This window comes from Stenella coeruleoalba (assembly GCF_951394435.1).
Source record: "Stenella coeruleoalba genome assembly, chromosome: 17".
Lineage (NCBI taxonomy): Eukaryota > Metazoa > Chordata > Mammalia > Artiodactyla > Delphinidae > Stenella > Stenella coeruleoalba.
The window spans coordinates 39014590-39035576 of record NC_137163.1 but is presented as its reverse complement, the minus strand read 5'-3'; the positions used below and the strand labels follow the sequence as shown (position 1 = coordinate 39035576).

General features: G+C 44.6%; 1 protein-coding gene across 2 annotated transcripts in view; it reads left to right on the top strand.

Annotated features, from left to right (window-relative positions):
- PTDSS1 (phosphatidylserine synthase 1) overlaps positions 1-20987 on the top strand; it is a 69100-nt gene that overhangs the window by 6631 nt on the left and 41482 nt on the right. Inside the window, exons 2-4 of one of the 2 annotated variants that reach the window (XM_079901592.1) lie at positions 5228-5319; positions 16688-16732; positions 20007-20131. In XM_079901592.1, coding sequence (XP_079757718.1) covers positions 5228-5319; positions 16688-16732; positions 20007-20131 — 262 coding nt within the window. The remainder of the gene's footprint in view (positions 1-5227; positions 5320-16687; positions 16733-20006; positions 20132-20987) is intronic. The other variant, XM_079901593.1, reaches the window with a different exon arrangement.

Here is a 20987-nt window from a genome sequence, read left to right as displayed (position 1 = left end):
GGAGCAGTTCAATCAAATACCAGCTGGGAAAGGCCTTTGGAAAGTTCAGAGCCCCAGAGACCGAGGCGCTTGTTATTAGAGCCTCAGAGGACCTAGGAAAGAGGTCAGGGCACTGCCACGGCATCACAGTTGAAGTCCTTTTCTTTTTTGTTGCTGTAAAGTAAAATGTCTTATTTGAGCAAGAATCCTGAGGCCAGGAAAAGTCAAGATGGGGGACTGGCAGCCCTGACTGCAGGTTCTGAGCTCCCCTGGGAAGTGAGAACTACATTGTCCCCTCAGAGCCTGAGGAGATGGTAACAGCCCCACGAACAGGGGCCAGTCTTGTGTGAACGATCGAGGTGGTTTTCTGGGTTTGGGGGTGTCTTATCAGGTTGATCAGAGACAGTGCCAGCGAACTGAAAACTTTTCTCTCAGGCCAAAGCTATACTAAGATAATAATTCGATTTTTATGTCTTATTGTGCTTTTCATCATGATTCTCTCAAGAATCAGGACCAAGTTTGTTCATCTTTGTCCCCAACGATAGGTGTCAGCTAGCTGAGGGAATGGGTGGACAGACATTGTAAACTAATAACTGACAGGCCCTCTGTGCCAGGCACTGTTCTAAGTCCATCGCACGTGTTGAATTATTTTATCCTCACAACAACCCTGTGAGGTAGAACTGTTATTACCCTTTGATATACTGAGGAGGAAACCAAGGCACAGAGAGGTTGAGTAATCTGCCCAAGGTCACACAGGCTGTGTGAAGTCAGAATTCTGGTCCACGCCGTCTGGCCACAAGCCTGTCTTCCTTGTCACTGCACCAAACAGCCTCCTAAAGGGGGAAAAACTTAGACTTTGGAGTCAGTAAAATGCAGATTATGATCATTTCCCCCCTTTGAGGATGTTAGGAAGATTAAGAGAGCTAACATGCAAAGCAGCTAACTAGCTTTCTGAGTGCAGCACAGATCTAGTGGATGTCCAGAGATAAACCCTTCTTGTCCTCTAATTGAGGGTCTCTGGAGTCAGTAGTGTGGTCTTTGGGGCCTTTGCAGCCAAGTTGCTTTTCATGGTTAACTACGGAAAATGTCTGTGTCCCTCGGCATATGGTTAAGTCTCCGGATTACTGGGAGCTGAGAGAGAAGAGGCCACACCAGAGCTTACGGAACGGCCCTGTGTGGTCAGCTTGTCAGGAGGCCGGTGGCGTGGGCAGCCTCCTCAGTCATGCATTCCGTTCTTTCTGCGCGCCCACCTCTTGCAGGGACTGTGCCTGGATGCCGAGGGTACAGCCTCTCTACTCTCAGGAAAGCCAGAGGGTGTATGTGGGGCTGCTAGTCTGATAGGACTCAAGATTTCTTCTTTAGCTCACCTGCCTAGCCTTCAATCTTTGATCACAGGAGTTTGATCTTCCTATACTGTATATTTTCAGTTTTGCCAAAGATCTTGCCATCCATCTTTGATACTTTTTGTTTTTCTAATTAGGCAAATATAAAACGGCCAACTTTTCAGACTCGCTGCTGTTTTATTCAGGTTTAATTGGCCTTTTTTTTTACTTCTGAAACTAGGCCATTCTTTTGATCCTGTCTTTCTAATAAAATGGCTCAAAATTTACAAAATTGCAGTTTCATTGTTTTATCACTGATCTCAAGTTCTTACAAATTTAATGTTGATGTATAATTGACTTATTTGAAATGTAACATACCTACATTGCTTAAAATCCAAGGTACCCCAAAGGGTATGTAGTGAAAAGTCTCGCCCCACTCTTCTTTTATCCTCTTTGGAGAAAACCAGTGTCACCATACCTTGGATGGATTTCCAGAGACATGCTATGCAGCCATGAGCAGAAGTTACAAGTTATATATACATATACACGCTCTCTTTTTTGCATAGAAAGTTGCTTACTATAGTCACTGTTCTGCAAATTGCTTTGTTTACTTCATGATCTCTTAATTTATTCTGTATCCGCTAATTAATTAAAAGCTTCATCCTTTTTACAGCTGCCTAGTATTCCATTTTGAGACGGAACCATAATTTACTTAATCAGTCCCTTTTCAGTAGACATTTAGTTGTTTCCAAGTTTTGCTAATACATATAATGCCACAGTGAACAACCTTGTACATATGTCGTTTTTGCATAAATGAAGGTATATCTGTGAGATACATTGTCATACATGGAATTGCTGGGTCACAGGGTGTATGCATTTGTAAATTAATAATGTTGCCAAATGGCGCTCCATAAAGGTGGTATGTGAGAATGCCTGTTTATCTATTTCTGCGTAGCCTCACCAGCTCAGTCATTAAATTTTTACCTTTGTCCATAAGGTAGATAAAAATGGTCTCTTTGTGTTGTTTCCATTTCCCCATCTCTTACCATGAACAAGGTTGAGCATCTTTTTTTTTTCACTTGCCTGAGAGCCAGTGGATTTTTCTGCTCTGTGAACTGTCCCTTCATATCTTTTGTCCATTTTTCTATTTGCTTTTCTTTGTCCATTTGTTCTTTCTGTTAATTGATTTGGGGGGAGAGCTTTGTAATTAGGGGAATTAACCCTTTGCCTTCATATGAGTTGCAGATATTTTTTCCAAGTTTATGATTTTGTTACGGATTTCTTTGCCTTGCAGATTTGTCAGCCTTCTCCTTTATGACTTTGGAGGTTTGTATCGTACTTTCGAAAGGCCTTCCCCACTCTGAGATTGTTGTGTTTCGTTTGGGGGTTTGGGGTTTTTTTTTTTAATCCTCCCATCATTTCTTCTAGAATTTTGTTTTGGTTTTACTTTTAGTTTCTTGAATCATCCAGAACATATTTTGGTATAAGTTGTGAGTTATGGACTCCATCTTCTTTTCCTAGGCCACGTTTATTCATTTTAGCCTTGCTTTTATTTTGTAACTTACAAATTGCACGCCCTGTGAAACTCTCTTACGCCATCCCTGGGCATCTACCATGAGTCAGGTTGATTTAGGATGACAGATAAGTTTTCATGAGGCAGTTTGGCAAAGAGGAAAGATCATCATCTTCAGAGTCTAGCAGGCCTGGTTTTGAACGCTGGCTCTGTAACTTCTTACCTCCACAATCTTGGGCAAGTTACTAAACCTATCTGAGCCTTTGTTACCTCAGATGGTTGATAATAGCCCAGTGGGTTGTGACAATTAGAGATAATGTCTAGAAACTGCCTGTTCAGTGCCTGGCACACAGTAGACACTTGATAAACAGGAACTATTATCGTTGCTGTCATTATTAGCAATATCAGGAGTGTGATTTGGTCTGAATGAGGACATTGTGTCCCTACCCTCACTGTGTGCAGCCATCCTTCAGTACAAGTTGGTGTTCCTGGAAGTTGGATATGGGGCTTCTCTGCATAAGCCAGAGAGCATGGCAAGTGCCCTGGTAATGGTCGGGCTGGCATTTTTAGGTTGTGTTCATGACCTCTGGGCAGGTGTTTAATTATTAGTATGTCCATTAAAATAAGATTGTACTTTTTAAGGCACTTCCTCCCTGCAGAAGGAAGTCTGTCTGATTCTGTAGTTTGGTTTTGTAATCAGATCTCTGAAGTTAACAGCCAAGCATTCTTTGTCCAGCATTGTCCAGTTTAGGGTTACTTGGCCATAGGATGATCTAGGAAACGTTTAAGATCTGTATGATCTCTTATTTCAGAACCTTACGTTCAATCCTGTCATAAGTCTGGAAATCATTTCATTGGGTGCAGAAACTGAGCAGCCTAAACAGAAGTTGGCATCTAAGTTAACTTCTGCTTTTAAACCAACACCCCAGGACCCAGTCCTTAACTAGGTAATTCATTATTGTTTCATTCCATACCTTTTCATGTATGTATTCTGACGCTCTAGAACTTCTTTCTACGTGAAATCGGTTTTCTTCTAAGATTTTTTTTTGACCTGTCTCTTTTCCTTTAGTAATAGTTAATCTTAATTTAATATTTGTCTTTTGAAAACTCTTTCACTACAGTCCTTCTCTAGATAAACCCAGCTTCTTTTATAATTTTAAGATTTATTGCTACCAGTCTCATCATCTCTAAACTATCTCCTTCCATTCTGTTTCATCTCATATCTTCTGTCTACTCATCCTGCGTCTTTCGAAACTGAAACACTGAACTTCCCTCTCCCAAGCTTCTCAATAGTTATCAGTACTTCAGAAAATTTTACTGTCATGTATTTCTGTTTTCCCACTTTTGTTTGCTTCTCTGAGCCCCAGATATGTTACTAGAATCTTCTTTTTTGTTGCAAACTGTCAAAACCTAAATTCTTCACCATCAATGTTAAGAAAATTTCCATTTGGGAAATTTTACTTCATTTTAAAACAGTAAATTTTCTTCCATAATCAATAATCAGTCCAGAAATATATTGAGGGCCTATTAATGAATAATTCCCTGCCATTAGGAGTTTACTTTCTACAGAGGAGATAGACAACATATAAACCAACAAATGTAATCATTTCAGTTGCTGGGGTTGTACAGGAGTTAAACACAGTAATACATTAGAAATGACCAGGCAGGAGAGCGGGGAAGCTTATCTCCTATTTACAGTTCTTTTGCTTCTGCTCTGAGTTTAAATCTTGTATTTTGTTTTCTCTTAATTTTTCTTTCTTTTTTTAATTAATTTTTATTGGAGTATAGTTGCTTTACAATGTTGTGTTAGTTTCTTGCCGTACAGCAAAGTGAACCAGTCATATTCATACTCTCTTAATTTTTCTTTTAACATTTTTTACTGGTGCTTTCTGATTATGTTACGCTGCCCCATTTTTATTCATCCCTTAGATAGCCAACTGCCCATATTTGACAAGTGACTGCATAATCTCATTGCATTATACCCTTATTCCTTATAATCTTATGCTTCCTTTCTGATTCCTGAACAATTTTTCTGCCACAGTCTCTGTAGTAAAGGTCATCTTTAGTTAGTCTTGAAACCAAAAGGTATTTCTCCAAAATAAACCTTACCTTTTGACATCCTGGGTATTTTTAATTTTTTTTTTAAAGAACTGTGATTCTCAAATGCTTGTCTGAGCAGAATGTGTGTTGGGGTGTGAGGTTGCCAATTGCCTTCCTCACCAGAACTGGACTTGACTATGACACTGTGTTATTTTAGGAAATGATAGTGAATAGTAGATAGTGTGTGTAATGACTTAGCTCAGCAAAATAAAGTTAGCAATCCCCCAGTTTTTAGAACATGGAACTCTTACTCCTTCTAGGCTGGCTATTTAGATCCAAAAATGAATACTCAATGTTCCTTTTCTATTTTCAGGGATGACTCTGTCCCAGAAGACAACATCTGGAGGGGTATCCTCTCCGTAATTTTCTTCTTTCTTATCATCAGTGTACTAGCTTTCCCCAATGGTAAGTGATGTAACGCTTTATCGCATTTCTCCTGTGCATTGTGCCCTTGTTGGTATTTTTGAGATGCATGTCATCTGGAAGACGAAACTGGAGGGTAGAATAAAAAAAGACTCTTGAGTGTTGTATGGTGGTTAAGGGCACAGGCTCTGGAGACAGACTGCCCTTTCTGCCACTTCCTAGCTCTGTCCCTCTTTAAGCCATTTCTCTCTGAAATGGAGAGAAGTACAGTTGTAAGGGTTAACTGAATTAAAACAAGTAAAATACTCTGAACAGTGACTGACAAATTGTAAGCTCTCAATGAATGTCAACTATTGTTCTTGTTGCTGTGTTTGTTATTATCAGCTGAGTCATAAAATACTTAATTACTGTTCAGTTACTCCTTTTTTGCTAAGGACAGAGTCAGTGCTCTAAAGAGTATTACTTAAATAATTGTTGTCTTAACTGTAAACTTTGTTGGGATAAGAATTTTCATTATCAGGTTAAAAACAATTATTACTGTGAAATTTTCCCCCATCATGATTATAGAGTGAGGCAAAAGCCTTGGTTTAAAAACTAATTTGGTATCTTGCCATACTTGAGATTCATACCTTTCCTCTGAATTGTCCCTTACGAGTTGCTTTATTTTTTCTTATTCCCCTTTAGTACTTTCTCCCTGGAATATTCTCTATTTATTCTCTGTGAGTGATTTCTAAACGCTCACTTTTTATATCCTGTTTCTTTTATTTTTTTAAGTTTTTTTTGTTGTTGTTGTTTGTTTTTTTGATGTAGACCATTTTATAAAGTCTTTATTGAATTTTTTACAATATCGCTTCTTTCTGTCTTATGTTTTGGTTTTTTGGCTGTGAGGCATGCTCCCCAACCAGGGATCGAACCCACACTCCCTGCATTGGAAGGCGAAGTCTTAACCACTGGACCACCAGGGAAGTCCCTCCTGTTTCTTTTACACTTAGGATATTTTGTAACTGTTTCAGTCTTTTTTTATGAGTTATGCTCCTTGGGCCCTGCTCAGGTTTTAAATATGATGATTTAAGATGTGCTTCTTCTCCATCCTCCCATCATAGAATATAATGTGTAATATTAGGAGCTCATTGTGAACGTTACTGATTGTTGTCTGAAGCTGTACTGTGGTGATAGGATTCTAATAACAATTCCGGTGTGTGTGGCGGTGGGTTGGTGTCCCTGCACCAACAAGCAAGTTGAACACCAATTTGGTGTCCTACAGTGCTACTCTATTCTGACACTGTCTACCTGGAGATAGCATCAGATTCCACAGGTTAAGTCCCACAAGGCTGCTGCTGCCCCCGCTGCAGATGCCAATCACAAGTGCAGGGTGTCACCTGTGCTTCTGACCGACCGGCTATAAATCCTCCTTGGGTTTGATTAATTTGTTAGAACAGCTCACAGGACTCAGGAAACCAGTTTGCTCACTAGATGACTGAGAATATTAATCAAAAGCCAGATGAAGAGATGCGTAGGGTAAAGTCTGTGGGAAGGGGCGAGCAGCGTCCATGCCCTCTCCGGGCGCGTCACTCTCCCCAAATCTCCACGCCCTCACCAACCCAGAAGCTTTCTAAACCCTATCCTTTTAGTTTCCTATGGAAGTTTCATTACGTTGGTATGATTGATTAAATCTTTGGCCATTGATTCAACCGCCAGCCCCCCCCCACCCCGCTCCCCAGAGATCAGGGGGTGTGGGACTGAGGCTTCCTACCCTCTAATCCCATTGTTGGCTTCACTGACCCCCATCCTGAGCGGCTTCCCAAAAGTCACCTCATTAACATAACAAAAGACGCTTCTCACTGTCATCCCTTAGGAACTTCCAAGGAGTTTAGGATTCTGTTCCAGAAAGGGAACAAAGACCAAATACTTACTTCTTATAAATCACAGTCTCACACACGGCAAGTCCTTTAGGCCTTCCAAAATGTTGGCAGTGGAATTTCGTTCTGTATTTTTGTGGGTTCTGCTGGTAGCATAATAATCCAACCAGTAAAACCATGATTCTGAACCCTTCAGGGAATGGATTGTTCTAGATAGCCAGGTTATTTGGCCGCTGAATTTAGCTCTCTAACCACCCAAGCTTTTAGATTAAATTTTACCTTTATTTTTGTTATTGTTACTTTTTTTTTTTTTTAGTGAAAACGTTTCAAGATATGAAAACCTCTGTCTTAGCATAGGCCTCTATAATAGAATACCGTAGACGGAGCGGCTTAAAACAGCAGAAGATTCATCCTGTGGCAGAATTCTTCCCCAGCTGTGAACCTGTGAAATCAAGCAAGTTCTGTGCTTACAGAATACAGTAGTGGGCCAGGCACAGAGTAGTCATTCCCATTCCCAAAGGAAGACACAGGAAAGGAGGAAGGGGTGACAAGCCCCAGGCAAGTCCAAAACGTAGGAAGGCAAACCCTAGGATATCTCTCAAGGCTGGAGAATAATCCTCTTCGGCTTGATGCTCTGCCTTCCAGACCCACTGGAGCAGTAGTCTGCCTCCACAGCTTTCCCAGTGGGGGTCGAATCCCCAGCGCTCCGGTCCCCTGGCCCAACAGAGCCGGGTGTTGGTCCTGCCCTTTGAAACCAAGGTGGAGGCAGTCCTCCTCCCCTCCCCCCATGTGGAATGACAGCTGTGGTGGAAATGACAGCCCAGATGACCTCGGAGCCACCTTGGAGTCCTTCTTCCTATGTCTTAAAGGATAGCAAATGTTCACAGGTAGCTCTATGGTTTGGCCCTGTAGGGTCCAGGAGGTCCAACAGTCTTCAGCTTCAGGGTTAGAATTTCAACATATGAATTTGGGGTGGGATGCAGACCTTCAGTGCCCAGCACCTGCATACCTTATGCAGGTATGACCAACACAGTCTGGCCTTTCCGCAATGATGAAAGTTCTGATAATGCAGAGTGATTGGAGTATGAAGATAAAATATTCAAAATATAGACAGGTCATGGAATGAAGGGGGATTGGTCGCTATGGCATTCTCTTTCTAGGAAAAGTCCCCAGTGTTGAAAAGCTTTTCTAGCTATTTGCCAACTTTCTTTTTCCTACCACTTCCTTCACATAAACTCTCAGGATTTTAGGTTTAGGGAGAGCTTAGACCTTATGAAGCCCATCCTTTCTTTCAAGGGTGCTGTGCTATAGTGCAACTGAAGTGGCCACTTGGGGCATCAAGCCTCTTACACACACTGAAAATACCAGAGGCTGTGGGTGGTCCCCCTGAGCTCTAGAACCTGGCCTTACAAAGATGGAGTAAGAATACAGCCCAGAAAAAGGAGATGGTGAGCTGCATCTCAGATTTGATACCGACACAAGGTCTATGGCCCCCAGAGTCCCCAGGGAAGGTGAGTAGGTGACAGTTCAGGTAGTGGTCACCATCACCCCCCTCAGCCTTCTACCTTCCGTATCCTGTGAAGTTCTGCTGCTTACTTCCCGGCCATCCCTTGATGCCATGAACATTATTGTTCTGTGCCCTCTATTCCTACTTCTCATCTTGTCTGTGCCCTACCATCCTTTTATAAATTTTTAGTTTTAAATCAGTCAATCACAACATAGTACGTGTGCAGGAAGCTGAACAATGCAAAGGTATGTGTGTTCTTCAAGCCTCCAGCTTTCCTTGACTGTGTGTTAACTGCTTCCCAGTTCTTCACAGCTTCAAAGGTTTCTTTTCTGCTTTTTGAAAAATTTAAACTTGCTATTTCTGAGAGCCGTTTTGGAAGTTTGAGGATTCTCAGAGATCAGTGTCTCCATAGCCGTGATTTTTTACAGATGATCCCTTCTGCGGAGCTTTGGCAGGAGCTGGGCTTTGGGGCTTCATTCGCAGCTGTTTTCCTTAAGGTTCCAAAAGCCCTGGAGGTTGGGGGATTAAATCTGTTGGACGTGGCATTTTGCGTGATTTCTGCTGATTTGTCCTCTTCTTCCTTCGTGAAGACATCTAATCTTCAATATCCACTTACCTGGCTGAGTCTCTCATGATGGGACTGGGCTTTTGTTTTCCTCGTGGAAAGATAAAAGTTGTTTGTTTCATGCTTCTCTTATCCTGGCTGCCCGGACTTTGTGATACACACAAAGCGGGGAGGACCCACAGGGCTCATGTAGTTCAGTCTGCTCCGTTTACGGCTCGGGAAGCTGAACCCAAGGCCGTCAGTCACCGCTGAGCTGCCACCCGGCCTCTGATGCCGGCCTGATGTTACGGCTCCGGCTCCCACACATTCCTGTACTCGGCGAAGTCCTGGCCTTTTCTCATGTGAGGCCCATCGTGAGGTGTTTCGCCTCTGTCTTCTACATGTTTCTATCTCCCTGTGCTGCTTCTTCTCTCTGTCAGTCTCTGGCTTCTCTTTTTCCCAGGAGCGCAGTCTTAGGGCCTGAGTTGGCCCGTGCCTAGTGTGCTTCGGACCTCACGCCCAGCGGCGGTGGTTGTGCCTTTGCTCCTCTGGAGCCCAAATGTCAGCCCGCGGATTGAGCTGAACCTTCCGCCACCAAAACCAAGGGCTCAGATTTAGAAAAGGACAAAGTCCATTCAGCATTCTGTGCAGGAAGGATAAGGACGTTAGGGAAGCAGCGCTTGGAGGGACTGTCTTGCAGCCACGTGTACAAAGCAAACAGTGTCAGCCTTGTTCTCCAAAGAGCCATTTGCTCACACTTTACATCAGATTAGTAAAACTGTAAGTTTTCCACATTAAAGAATGCTGTTATTGAATATTTTTTAAATTAGGGGTGGCCTTGGAGGGCGCCATAGATTTGATGGGGGAGCTGGCAGGCACTGGGAAAGGGTACTCCTGGGCATGTGGCTGCCCCCCGCAACTGGCATTCAGACTACAGCCTTTTCAGGAGCCATGATGCTTCACCGAGTGGAACGGACACGACTCTTCTTGTTCCAGTCTCATCACCTTCTCTTCCTCTCTCCCCACCCTTGGCACAGATTCTCAAATTAAGTAATGGAATGAATGGGAGCAATGGAGCCCAGCATTTGCCTTGTCCTTGAAAGGCAGTTTTGGGGAAGTGCCCGCAGTGGATGGCATTCCCAGAATGGCTCTGTTTTGGCAACTTCAAACGCATTTATCCTTGACCTAGTAAAGGCTGCCCTGAATGTTTAAGTATAGGCCTAAGTTTGGTTGTGTCCATGTGTCTCGTATGTCTGTGAGTTTACGTATGCTCTCTGTGTACTAGAATTGATCAATTCCTACAGGAGGGGCCCTCTGGTTCTTTTGGTACAGAGTCTAGATAGCAAAGAAGGCCCTTGACTTTCTCTATGAGGTTTATAACAGGATGCTTTTGGCCACAAGTAATAGGAAACCCCTTTCAAAATGGCTTAAAGTATAAATAAAATGTTTGCTTTCTTACATTACAAGAAGTTCTGAGATAGAGTGGTTCAGGGTTGACTACTTCAGCAGCTCAGTGACACGTGAAGACCCAGGTTCTTTACCTGTTTCTGCTCCACCATCTTCAGCAAGATGCCTGTGCTTTGCTGCCCTCGTGGTCTTGGGACAGCTGCTGCCCTGCTGAAATGTAGTCACAGACAGTGTCCAACAGAAGAGGAGGTCACGTCTTCCCATGCATCTTTTTAAGAGTGAAGAGGCCTTTTCTAGAAACCCCCCAGCACACTTGCCCTCACTCCTCTTTGATTAGGCTTAGGCCACATGCCTCTGCTCCAAGCAGACCTGAGGACAGGCGTTTACAGTGGCTGGAGGACATCAGAGGCACATTATAGATCTCTAGTAGATCTTCACTGACTGAAAGAATAAAAGAGAAACAGGATAACCTCCATTGGCTTAGAATTTACCCCTGAGTTACATGGGGGAGGAGTGGAGACTCAGAATTCCATTTGACAGTCAACAGAGTGAGTGGCGGGGTGAGGTCTAGAGTTCCTTCCTTCAGTCCTACAAACAGACATGGAGAGAGACCCTGAGGGGAGACCTTGGAGGGAGAGGGTCAGTTACCTACGCCCACTTCTTTCCTGCTGTCTTCTCTCCCATTCTCTCTCTTTTGGTTCCCTTGAAAAAAATATTTTAAGTGCCACGTCCACCTCCTTATAGCAACTGACACTCAAGTGTAAGTGTAATTTTAACTATGCCACTGTGTCGTTGGAGTGTAATTACAATTGCATCACTCTGTCACTGGAGCGAAATTTAGAAACCTGTTGCATCTCCCGCTGGCTGTGAGATTTCTTTCAACAGGTGACTTCTGTGTGCTCTTCCAGCTCCTGAGGGCCTCCATGGACTCTTCCTGCCCTTCCCCCCACACACACCCCGACCCACACCACCACAGCCTTACCCTGTACCCCCAGTGCCCGGCCCAGAGTGGCCTCTCAATCAATATATGTTGAATTAAGAATGAATCTGCCAGGAAGGAAGTTCACAGATTAGCCCTCTCTTTTCCTTTCCTCATCTGCAAGAGTAGCACCATTCAGCACTTCTTCAAGGTATTTTGAAGAGAGTGAGATAACTAATATTTCTTGATTTTCCTGCGTTTATCCTTCCCTTTCTCCTTCGGCCTCTTCTGATTTCTCTGAGCTGAGATAGCGCAAATCACATCTCCTTGACACATGAAGGTGATAAAAATGAGGGAAAAAAAAGGTACTATGTCCCCCCATTCTCTGTCTCCCACTCCACTACTTTTTCTTGTAGAAAAATTCTTTCTTAGGTTTGAAATATGCTTAGAGATAATTTTATTCACCTTTTCTAGGTTTTTCCTAGAGGAATTTAAACTTTCAAATCATACAAATCAAATATCTCCTGATTTTATTTGTCAATTATACCACATAAAGCTGAAAAAGAGATAATAAAGAGAAGAGGCAGACTGAGAGGACCCAAAGGCACAGACGTGCAGCTGCGAAGATGCAGCTTTTGACTTTGGTTAAAAGGATCCTGCCTCCCTAGGGTTGATCCCTGGAACTCCTTATTCGTGGATATGACAATAGGTTGCTGGCTAGTCAAGCTGTGATCTTATGTTTTGACTTCAGAGGAAGTGTTTTAAATGCTTGCTTTCTCAAGGCAAAGTCGTTTGGTTTCTATTTTCTTTTGAAATAAAACTTGCTCTTAATATCTGATTGAAAATGATGTATTCTAGACATAGGGACTGATGAGAAAGTAAAACATGTAATTTTTCAATGTGCCTTGTAAGAAAACCACCTTTATAAATAAAACCAGCACTTGCTTCTCCATCACCACCCTGAGACACCTTCCCCATCTCTCCTGCATAACTGAACTGAAGACCCAGACTCTTCCAGGCAGCTTTTACCAAATAAGAAATAAAGTATAGCCAAGAAGCCCACCGTCAGATGGGTCACTCCTACTGATGTCCTGGCCATAACACTGGCCAGAGGAAGACCACCGAGAAAATAGTTTGCTGGGGAATAAGACCTGTGGGAAGGTACTGGGATGAGGTAAATGTTCCGGGAAGGCTATACGCACCTGGGCAGGTGGTTGCTGTAGGAGGCTATCAGGGTGACTTGACCAGAGTAATCAAGTGTGGGTGACCTGGTGAGCATAAGTATCAAGGCTTCTCATACAGGAAAACGCCAGCCTCATCCTTGATATTTTAAAAAGCAAGATAGTATTTTCAGCAATATTGTTGTCTTTGATGGTGAAGAGGCTACTCTTTGTGAGTAAAGCTACAGGCATGTACTTCTGGAAATACTACATGAAAGCATTCAGAATTTCTTCTCAGAAAGAAGAGGACAGATTGGATGACTGAAGTAAGGCCTGGATTGGGTTTTAAAGTTAGCAACTGAAAGGTCACCTAACATTCCAGGGCCTTATCTTGCCTTTTGTAGGCAAAAGGGCCCAGTGATCTGTTCTCACCCCCTGGTTCAGGACAGAGCTCCTTGGTGCTCTGCTGTCTGTCCTGAAACCCACCGCATCAGATTTCTGAAGCCTTCCTCAGATCAAATGCAAGACAGAAAGGACTTTTTTTTAAATTGTATTTTATGCGAAACATTTATGAAGTAAACACTGATGATGTATAAATGGGATATTAGAGAAGAGAGGAAACAATTCAGTAGCAGCAAGTCAAGATGAGCCTTTAAAAAACCAACCTGCAGTGCAGTAAGATGAAAATTCTCTTTCCAGGCCCTGGAACGTGTGTCTGTCTCTGGAATCACAGCCGGACAAAGAGGAATACCTTGGGCTGAAGTAGTTACCTGTTAGGTTAAGGAGAGCTTAAGGCCCCATAAACCCCAAATTCCCGAACCACTCTATCCTCTTATTTACTCTGGAGCACACTGCTTAGGGTTAGACATAAGAAAGGGCCGAGGGCTTCCCTGGTGGCGCAGTGGTTGAGAGTCCGCCTGCCGATGCAGGGGACACGGGTTCGTGCCCCGGTCCGGGAAGATGCCGCATGCCGCGGAGCAGCTGGGCCCGTGAGCCATGGCCGCTGAGCCTCCGCGTCCACAACGGGAGAGGCCACAGCAGTGAGAGACCCGCGTACCGCAAAAAAAAAAAAAAAAAAAAAAAAAAAAAAAAGGGGGCCAAGTTCTGTTTTCCAAAGGCCCGGAGACAGTCCTGGCTCAGCCCGTCAACTCCTCCCCTCCCCCCTCCCCCTCCCAAGCTGGCCCCGTTCTGACAGTTGATGGGAAAGTGCACACGGGCTCTCAGACCTGGAGTCCTGTGAGCCGTGTGGCCCTGGGTGAGTTCCTTATGCCCCAGTGTCTTTAGCTATAGAATGGGAATGATGGTCCTCTCACCACCCCACTGCCAAGTACCGATTGGGCATGGAATTCTGTTGCAAGCCAAATAATCATAAAATTTCAGAGTTTTACCTTGTAAGAAGAAGTCATAGAGAAAGCTGGTGTCCCATGTTATGTCTGAGGGGTTAATTCAATAGTTTGGATGGTCATACAGAGTGAAGTAAGTCAGAAAGAGAAAAACAAATACCGTATGCTAACACATATATATGGAATCTAAAAAAAAAAAAGGTTCTGAAGAACCTAGGGGCAGGACGGGAATAAAGATGCAGATGTAGAGAATGGACTTGAGGACACGGGGAGGGGGAAGGGTAAGCTGGGACGAAGTGAGAGAGTGACATGGACATATATACACTACCAAACGTAAAATAGATAGCTAGTGGGAAGCAGCATAGCACAGGGAGATCGGCTTAGTGCTTTGTGACCACCTAGAGGGGTGGGATAGGGAGGGTGGGAGGGAGATGCAAGAGGGAGGAGATATGGGGATGTATGTATATGTATAGCTGATTCACTTTGTTATAAAGCAGAAACTATCACACCATTGCAAAGCAATTATACTCCAATAAAGATGTTTAAAAAAAGTAGTTTGGATGAAGTAATGCTTGCAAACCAAACTGCTACCATAAGACAAGTCATTCCTGGTGACAAGTCAAGCTATTAAAATTACTTAAAAGAAGACAAATGTAGCCATCAGTTTTCCAATAACTTGTGAAGAAATTTAACCAGGTTATGTTACCTGGGAGGGGATTCTGGTTTCTATGCTTTACTGTGCCTTTTTTGAGAAAACAGCTGATTAAAAAGAATACAGGTGTCCCGTGCTGTCTGAGCCTTTGCTGTCAGAACTCAGAAATCGAACAGACACAGATAAACTTTCAGACAAATCCCTCACTTATCTGAGCTCTCTCAACTTGCCATCCAAAACTCAGACACCATATTATTTTGGATAATGTAGAGTCCCTCAAACTTAACTCATCTTCTGATCTCTCCTCATTTAAACTCAGAAACTGAATCGATTTGGAGGGTGGAGGTACTTGTAACTGATATTACTAAAATGAACTTGATTCAATCCAAAGAAAGCAGTTAGAATGTTTCAGTGTGGTACGCGGGCCTCTCACTGTTGTGGCCTCTCCCGTCGCGGAGCACAGGCTCCGGACGCGCAGGCTCAGCGGCCATGGCTCACAGGCCCAGCCGCTCCACGGCATGTGGGATCTTCCCGGACCGGGGCACGAACCCGTGTCCCCTGCATCGGCAGGCGGACTCTCAACCACTGCGCCACCAGGGAAGCCCTCAGTGTGGTCTTTTTAAGAAGAGATGGGCCCTTTAGAATGAGTCCCAGAATAAAATTTACAATGTAACGTTTGCTGCAGAGAGGATTCCTGGTCATAAGCAACAGAAGCTGTGATGGACGGACTGGCTGGAGGAATCCTAGGAGGACTAGGAAACCAGGCCCCAGGCTAAGCTTCTAGGAGCTGGCGGCACATCACCCAGGCCTGGTCTAATGAGTGAGCCTTGGCTACAGTCTGTCCCACCATCACGTGTACAGAGAACTCTAAATTGAACTGCCTCTGCCCCAGTCGCCAGTGCCACCTTCATCAGTGTGAGGAGTGCCACCTCCCACTAGTGTCCCTGCTGGCCTGGGCCAAAGGGGGGGGAGAGCTCTGCACACTTACCTCCACTGTCACCCGCTCCTGATGCTGCCTGGCGTGGGTGCGACGAAAGGACCAGGACCCGCTTATAAGGAAGCTGGGCAGCCAGCTCTGACATCTCTTCTGGAGATATGGGATCACAATGCTAGAAATCCTCCAAGTGCAGGAAGGCGTGGGCAGCCCCAAATAGGTCAGGTGCCCTCTAGGACAATGGTCAATATTTGCGAGCTGTAACCCTTCAGTTGGTGGTAAATCAGTTTAACAGATCAAGGCCCAGCTTACTTGCGTTCGTCTTCTATTATTTTTTTTTAATGAAATAAGATAGAAGACAGAGTATTGTTGTATCACTTGTAGTAAGAGTAAATTTCATCCCGTGAAACTTTGGTTTCCCTCCCGTGGAATCTGCATCTGTGTATCTGAGCTAGTCAAAGGTATTTTGTTACCACAGGACATGATCAAAAGCTCCTGCATCAGCGTGTTCCACTGCTCCAAGAGTTTGCTTTCAGTGTCACTTCCCATTGCACTTGTTTTCCAGGCACGGTATTTCTCTCTTTTACTGTCACAGCCCCTCAGTGTCCGCTCTCTTTCTCCCTCTCTCTCTCTCTCTCTCTCTCTCTCTCTCTCTCTCTCTCTCTCTCTCTCTCACACACACACACACACACACACACACACACACACACACACGATCCAGTAGCTCCTGGGGGACTGTGAGGTTTCTTGTTAATGTCCAGTAAGTATTACATACAGTTAAAGGCTGGCCTGGTGACCTACTCGCTGTTATAACATTGTGTCCACGGGAAATTATGATCTGAGTTAAGCTTAAAAAAAAGCCTCTGTTGAGATTGATGCCTGTTACAATTGTGGGGAATGGCTGTTACAATGTGGATAAAACATTTCAACTTAGACTTTGACCCCAGAGTATTTATGTAGAAAAAAAAATTTAACAGTGGAGAGCTTTTTTTAACCCTTTATCTCTGTGGAGATCAGCATCACTGTCTTTGTTTTAGTCTTGGTTTGAAAGCAGTCTGTCTGACCTTGTAATGTTATCTCTGCAGGTCCGTTTACTCGACCTCATCCGGCCTTGTGGCGAATGGTTTTCGGTGAGTTACCCATTAGTCGGTTTAAAAATCCATTCTACTTGAAGCAAATATTTTTCTGTATATTATAGCAGTTTTCCTCACCACTCTACTGTAAAGCTTAATAACTTTTTACTTTTTGGTGTTCCTGATATCAATTTTGTATTAAAATGCTCTGCCACAAAAAAGTGCTGGTGACAGCTGAAATTCTCATACACGTGAACTGTTTCAAGCCCCCACCCCTACCCCTGTCACCACCCCGCCCCCATGCTGTTGTCTGTTAATGCACAGGATTTGACACGAGGGAATGTGGCTTGTTCTTCCTGACGTTGCTATTCGCTGGTGCAAGCTCACGTGCATCGTATGAGCACGTTTGTCTCATCAGCATCCAGGAGGGACGGAAACCCCAGCAAACTCCCCAGTGTTGTGAATGGGAAAGAGCTTAGAAAAAGAGAAGTCTTAGCAAAGAGCCCTGATTTGAACTAAGGTTTAGTGATAAGCATCTCATATAAATGTTGGATCTCTTATGGTTACTTGATTTCTAGTCCAAAAAGTAAAACCACCTGAGTGGATTTAAAGCATATCTTCAGAACTTCAGATATTGGCTTCATCTTACCTAAATAATCGTCAAATAAGTTATACAAGGTTCAGAAAATTTAATCTTATGCAAAAGGACCGAAAAATGTACATTTGGCTCAAGTTTGTTTATTTTTCACCCTTCAGAGATTATAGGCAAATCTCTTTGAATTTAGTAATGAATCTTGGTCGTTCGCTCAGCAGGTGTTCACCAAGTCCTTCTGCGTGGGCGGCTGCTCTGGCCCGGAGGCTGCAGGTGGAGGGGCCCCCGGCAGGGAGGGCAGCTATAGCAAACACACTGTGAAACAAATCAATAATCAGAAAATAGCTGATGTCACGGAGCGCTAGGAAGTTTATTAAAACCACAAGAGGCAATAGTGACTAAGTAGCCGCTTTCACTTTCAGGTGAGGGGTGGCTTGAAGGAAGTGTGCTTAAGCAGAAACCCGCCTGTAAAGAAGGATCCAGGCAAAGATGCGGAGAGGAAGGCCAGGCTAAGGCGAGACTGTCAAAGTGGTCCCCAGCTAGAAGTGTGTGTCCCCAGTCAGTGTGGCCGGAGGGTAGCAGGCCTGGGAGTAGTTAGAGAGGCAGAGTTGGGCACAGATGGGACCCCACACAGCTTGGGAAGGGCAGGAGGAAGTCATGGGAGGATTTCTTTTTTTTTTTTTTTTTTGCAGAGAAGTGCATGATTCATTTACATTTCTTAAAAGATAGTCCTGGGTGCGTTATACTTATAGCTCATGAACTTAATATTGCTGCTTGAAGTTATGTCCTTTTTAGCTAGTTGGCTACACCTGAGTTTTTCAGATTTCAAATGGTCCATCATGAGTAATGAGCAGTTTTATTTCTTCCCTTGGGATCATGGAACACTTGGATAACCTGATGAGAACTATAGACCCTTTCGCAGTACACACATGCTCTCTTTCTCTCTCTCTCACACACACACACACACACACACACACACACACACACACATACAGAGTTCTGTGTATTATATCCGGGGCTTCAGCGATGTTGAAGACCAACTGTGAACTCTAGGTTAAGAGGCTTCTGCTCCACAAACACCTTCTTTCTGTCTTAAAATAATTATTTCAAAAGGGTGTAGTGGGGGGTGTTTGAAGTGAAAATCTGTAAAAGTAGCTGGTACCTAATATATAAGAAGGTAATCATATAAGCTTGCCTAAAAACACGTGACCCCTGGGCCCCGGGATGCATGACTGAGTCAGCCGTGCTACTCTCAGGCCCCCCGAACTCCCCGAGGACCGGGAGAGGCCCGTTCTGAAGGCCTGTGCTATAGCCGCTATGGAGAGTTTCAGCCACGGACATTCTCTCCTCTGGAGCAGCTCCCTGGGAATGGTGCCAGCCCACTTTGGATGGGGTACTGTGGTCCAAGGTCATTTGTATCACAGCGTCTAGATGTCCTACATACGCATATTCATTCTAGCAGGAAAAGAAGTGACAAAACCACTGGTGGCTGGTTCTCAAGTCTTTCTAAAATGTCTTTACAGGCTTTTGCCTTCTTTTTTTTTTTTTTTTGGCTTTTGCCTTCTTAAAGTAGATTATTAACTGTCTTTTCTAAATGATATGGGGTGATTATTAAGATACCAATTACGACATGATGTGACAGTGATGTGATGCCCCCAGGGACTGAGCTGGGGTGTAAGATGGGGATGAGTGACACTGGGCCACCTCTTGCCTCCACACCTGTCTGTCCCTACCCCAAACTGGCCTGTCTGCCTGGCTTCGCCCATCTCCGGTCTACTCGCCACCCAGTGACCAGAGTCCACTTCCTGAAATGTTACCTACATCATCTTATTTCCCCATTTGAAACCCGTCAGGTGCTCCTTCTTTCCTTTTTTTTTTGGCGGTACGCGGGCCTCTCACTGTTGTGGCCTCTCCCATTGAGGAACACAGGCTCTGGACGCACAGGCTCAGCAGCCATGGCTCACGGGCCCAGCCGCTCCGCAGCATGTGGGATCTTCCCGGACTGGGGCACGAACCCGTGTCCCCTGCATCGGCAGGCGGACTCTCACCCACTGCGCCACCAGGGAAGCCCAGGTGCTCCTTCTTTGACTTAAGATCAAGCCTGCAGTCTTCGCCGTGGCCCCGAGCCCTGACCGTCGCTTCATAGCCGCCTTGCTCTGTGGGCCCCTCTTTGCCAGCACCCAGCCACGTGCTGGCTCCTAGACCTCATTGCAGGGACCTGCCTGCTCGCCTCTGCCTGCCTGAAGGCCACGCCTACTCCTCCACACTCTCGCCCATGGTCTGCCACTCCTGATGCTGATGAGAGCGTCGGCATCCTCTTCTCAGAGAGGGTTACTCACTCCTCTCGGTCTGAACTAGGACCATATGTCAGACTCTCATCAAAGGAAAGACCAGGGCTTCCCTGGTGGCGCAGTGGTTGAGAGTCCGCCTGCAGGGGACGCGGGTTCGTGCCCCGGTCCGGGAAGATCCCACATGCCACGGAGCGGCTGGGTCCATGAGCCATGGCCGCTGAGCCTGCGCGTCGGGAGCCTGTGCTCTGCAACGGGAGAGGCCACAGCGGTGAGAGGCCCGCGTACCGCAAAAAAAAAAGGAAAGACCAGCAGCTTGTTACAGGGGTCTCCACAGCCCATGTTACAGCACCAGTGTGCGCTTTGGGCCATGAGCAGCTTGAGCGCGGTGTGTGTTGTACGTCTGACACCGGCTCTCTCCCCGACTTGAGGATGTTTCTGTTTCCCTCAGGGCTCAGCGTGCTCTACTTCCTGTTCCTGGTGTTCCTGCTCTTCCTGAACTTTGAGCAGGTTAAATCCCTGATGTACTGGCTAGATCCGAACCTTCGATACGCCACAAGGGAAGCAGATATCATGGTACGTACTTGTCTGCTGTGTCTTAGAGAAACTGGTTGACTCTTGGGTATAGCAGGTAATTGACTTCACATTTTAAATTGGTCCTTCTCCATATTTCCTACGTAGGTATCTAAACACCAGGTCTCTGGGCAGGTTGGTGCCATGCGTGGTTCCATGAATGGTACAGTCCAGGGAAATGAATCCTCTCTTGGCCCAAAGGGGGTGGTAGGAAGATGTGAATATTATCATCCGGCAGCCGTGGGTGGGAATTGAGCCTCTGACACTTGTAAGCTGTAGGACCTTGGGCTACGAACTTATAGCCTATTCCCTCTTTTGTAAAGTGAAATAATACTTATCTTGGAAGTTTATTGTGAGCTAAACAAAGGCCTAACGCGATGCCTCGCACACACCAGGTCCTCTGACGGCAGCTGCACCTGCTGTGTCAGTGTCATCCTTGACCCCTCTGCTCCCTGACCCCGGCCCTGATGCTGTGATTCTTCCCACCTGCTTGCCATGAAGGTGCCATTCGTAATGATGGAGGCCATTTCATTCTTTATTTTTATTAAATGACAATAAATACTTTTTTTCTTGGCTAAAACTACTCTGTACTTTGACTTCTAGTGAAGAGACTATTTTATAAAGTTCCTTTCCTTTTTTATAGGAAACTATAAAAGTTTATAGTTTAAAGTTATAAACTTTTTTATAGGAAACTTTATAAAGTTCCTTTCCTTTTTTACTTTTTAAAGTGCCTAACATTTAGTACAGATTGAAGAAACACCTAGTGATGATCAGAAAAGGAGAACAGGCATTTGGACCGTAGATGGGTCCTTGTTTAACAAACAAAAAAGCAATACAGAGGGACTTAATAAACAGTCCA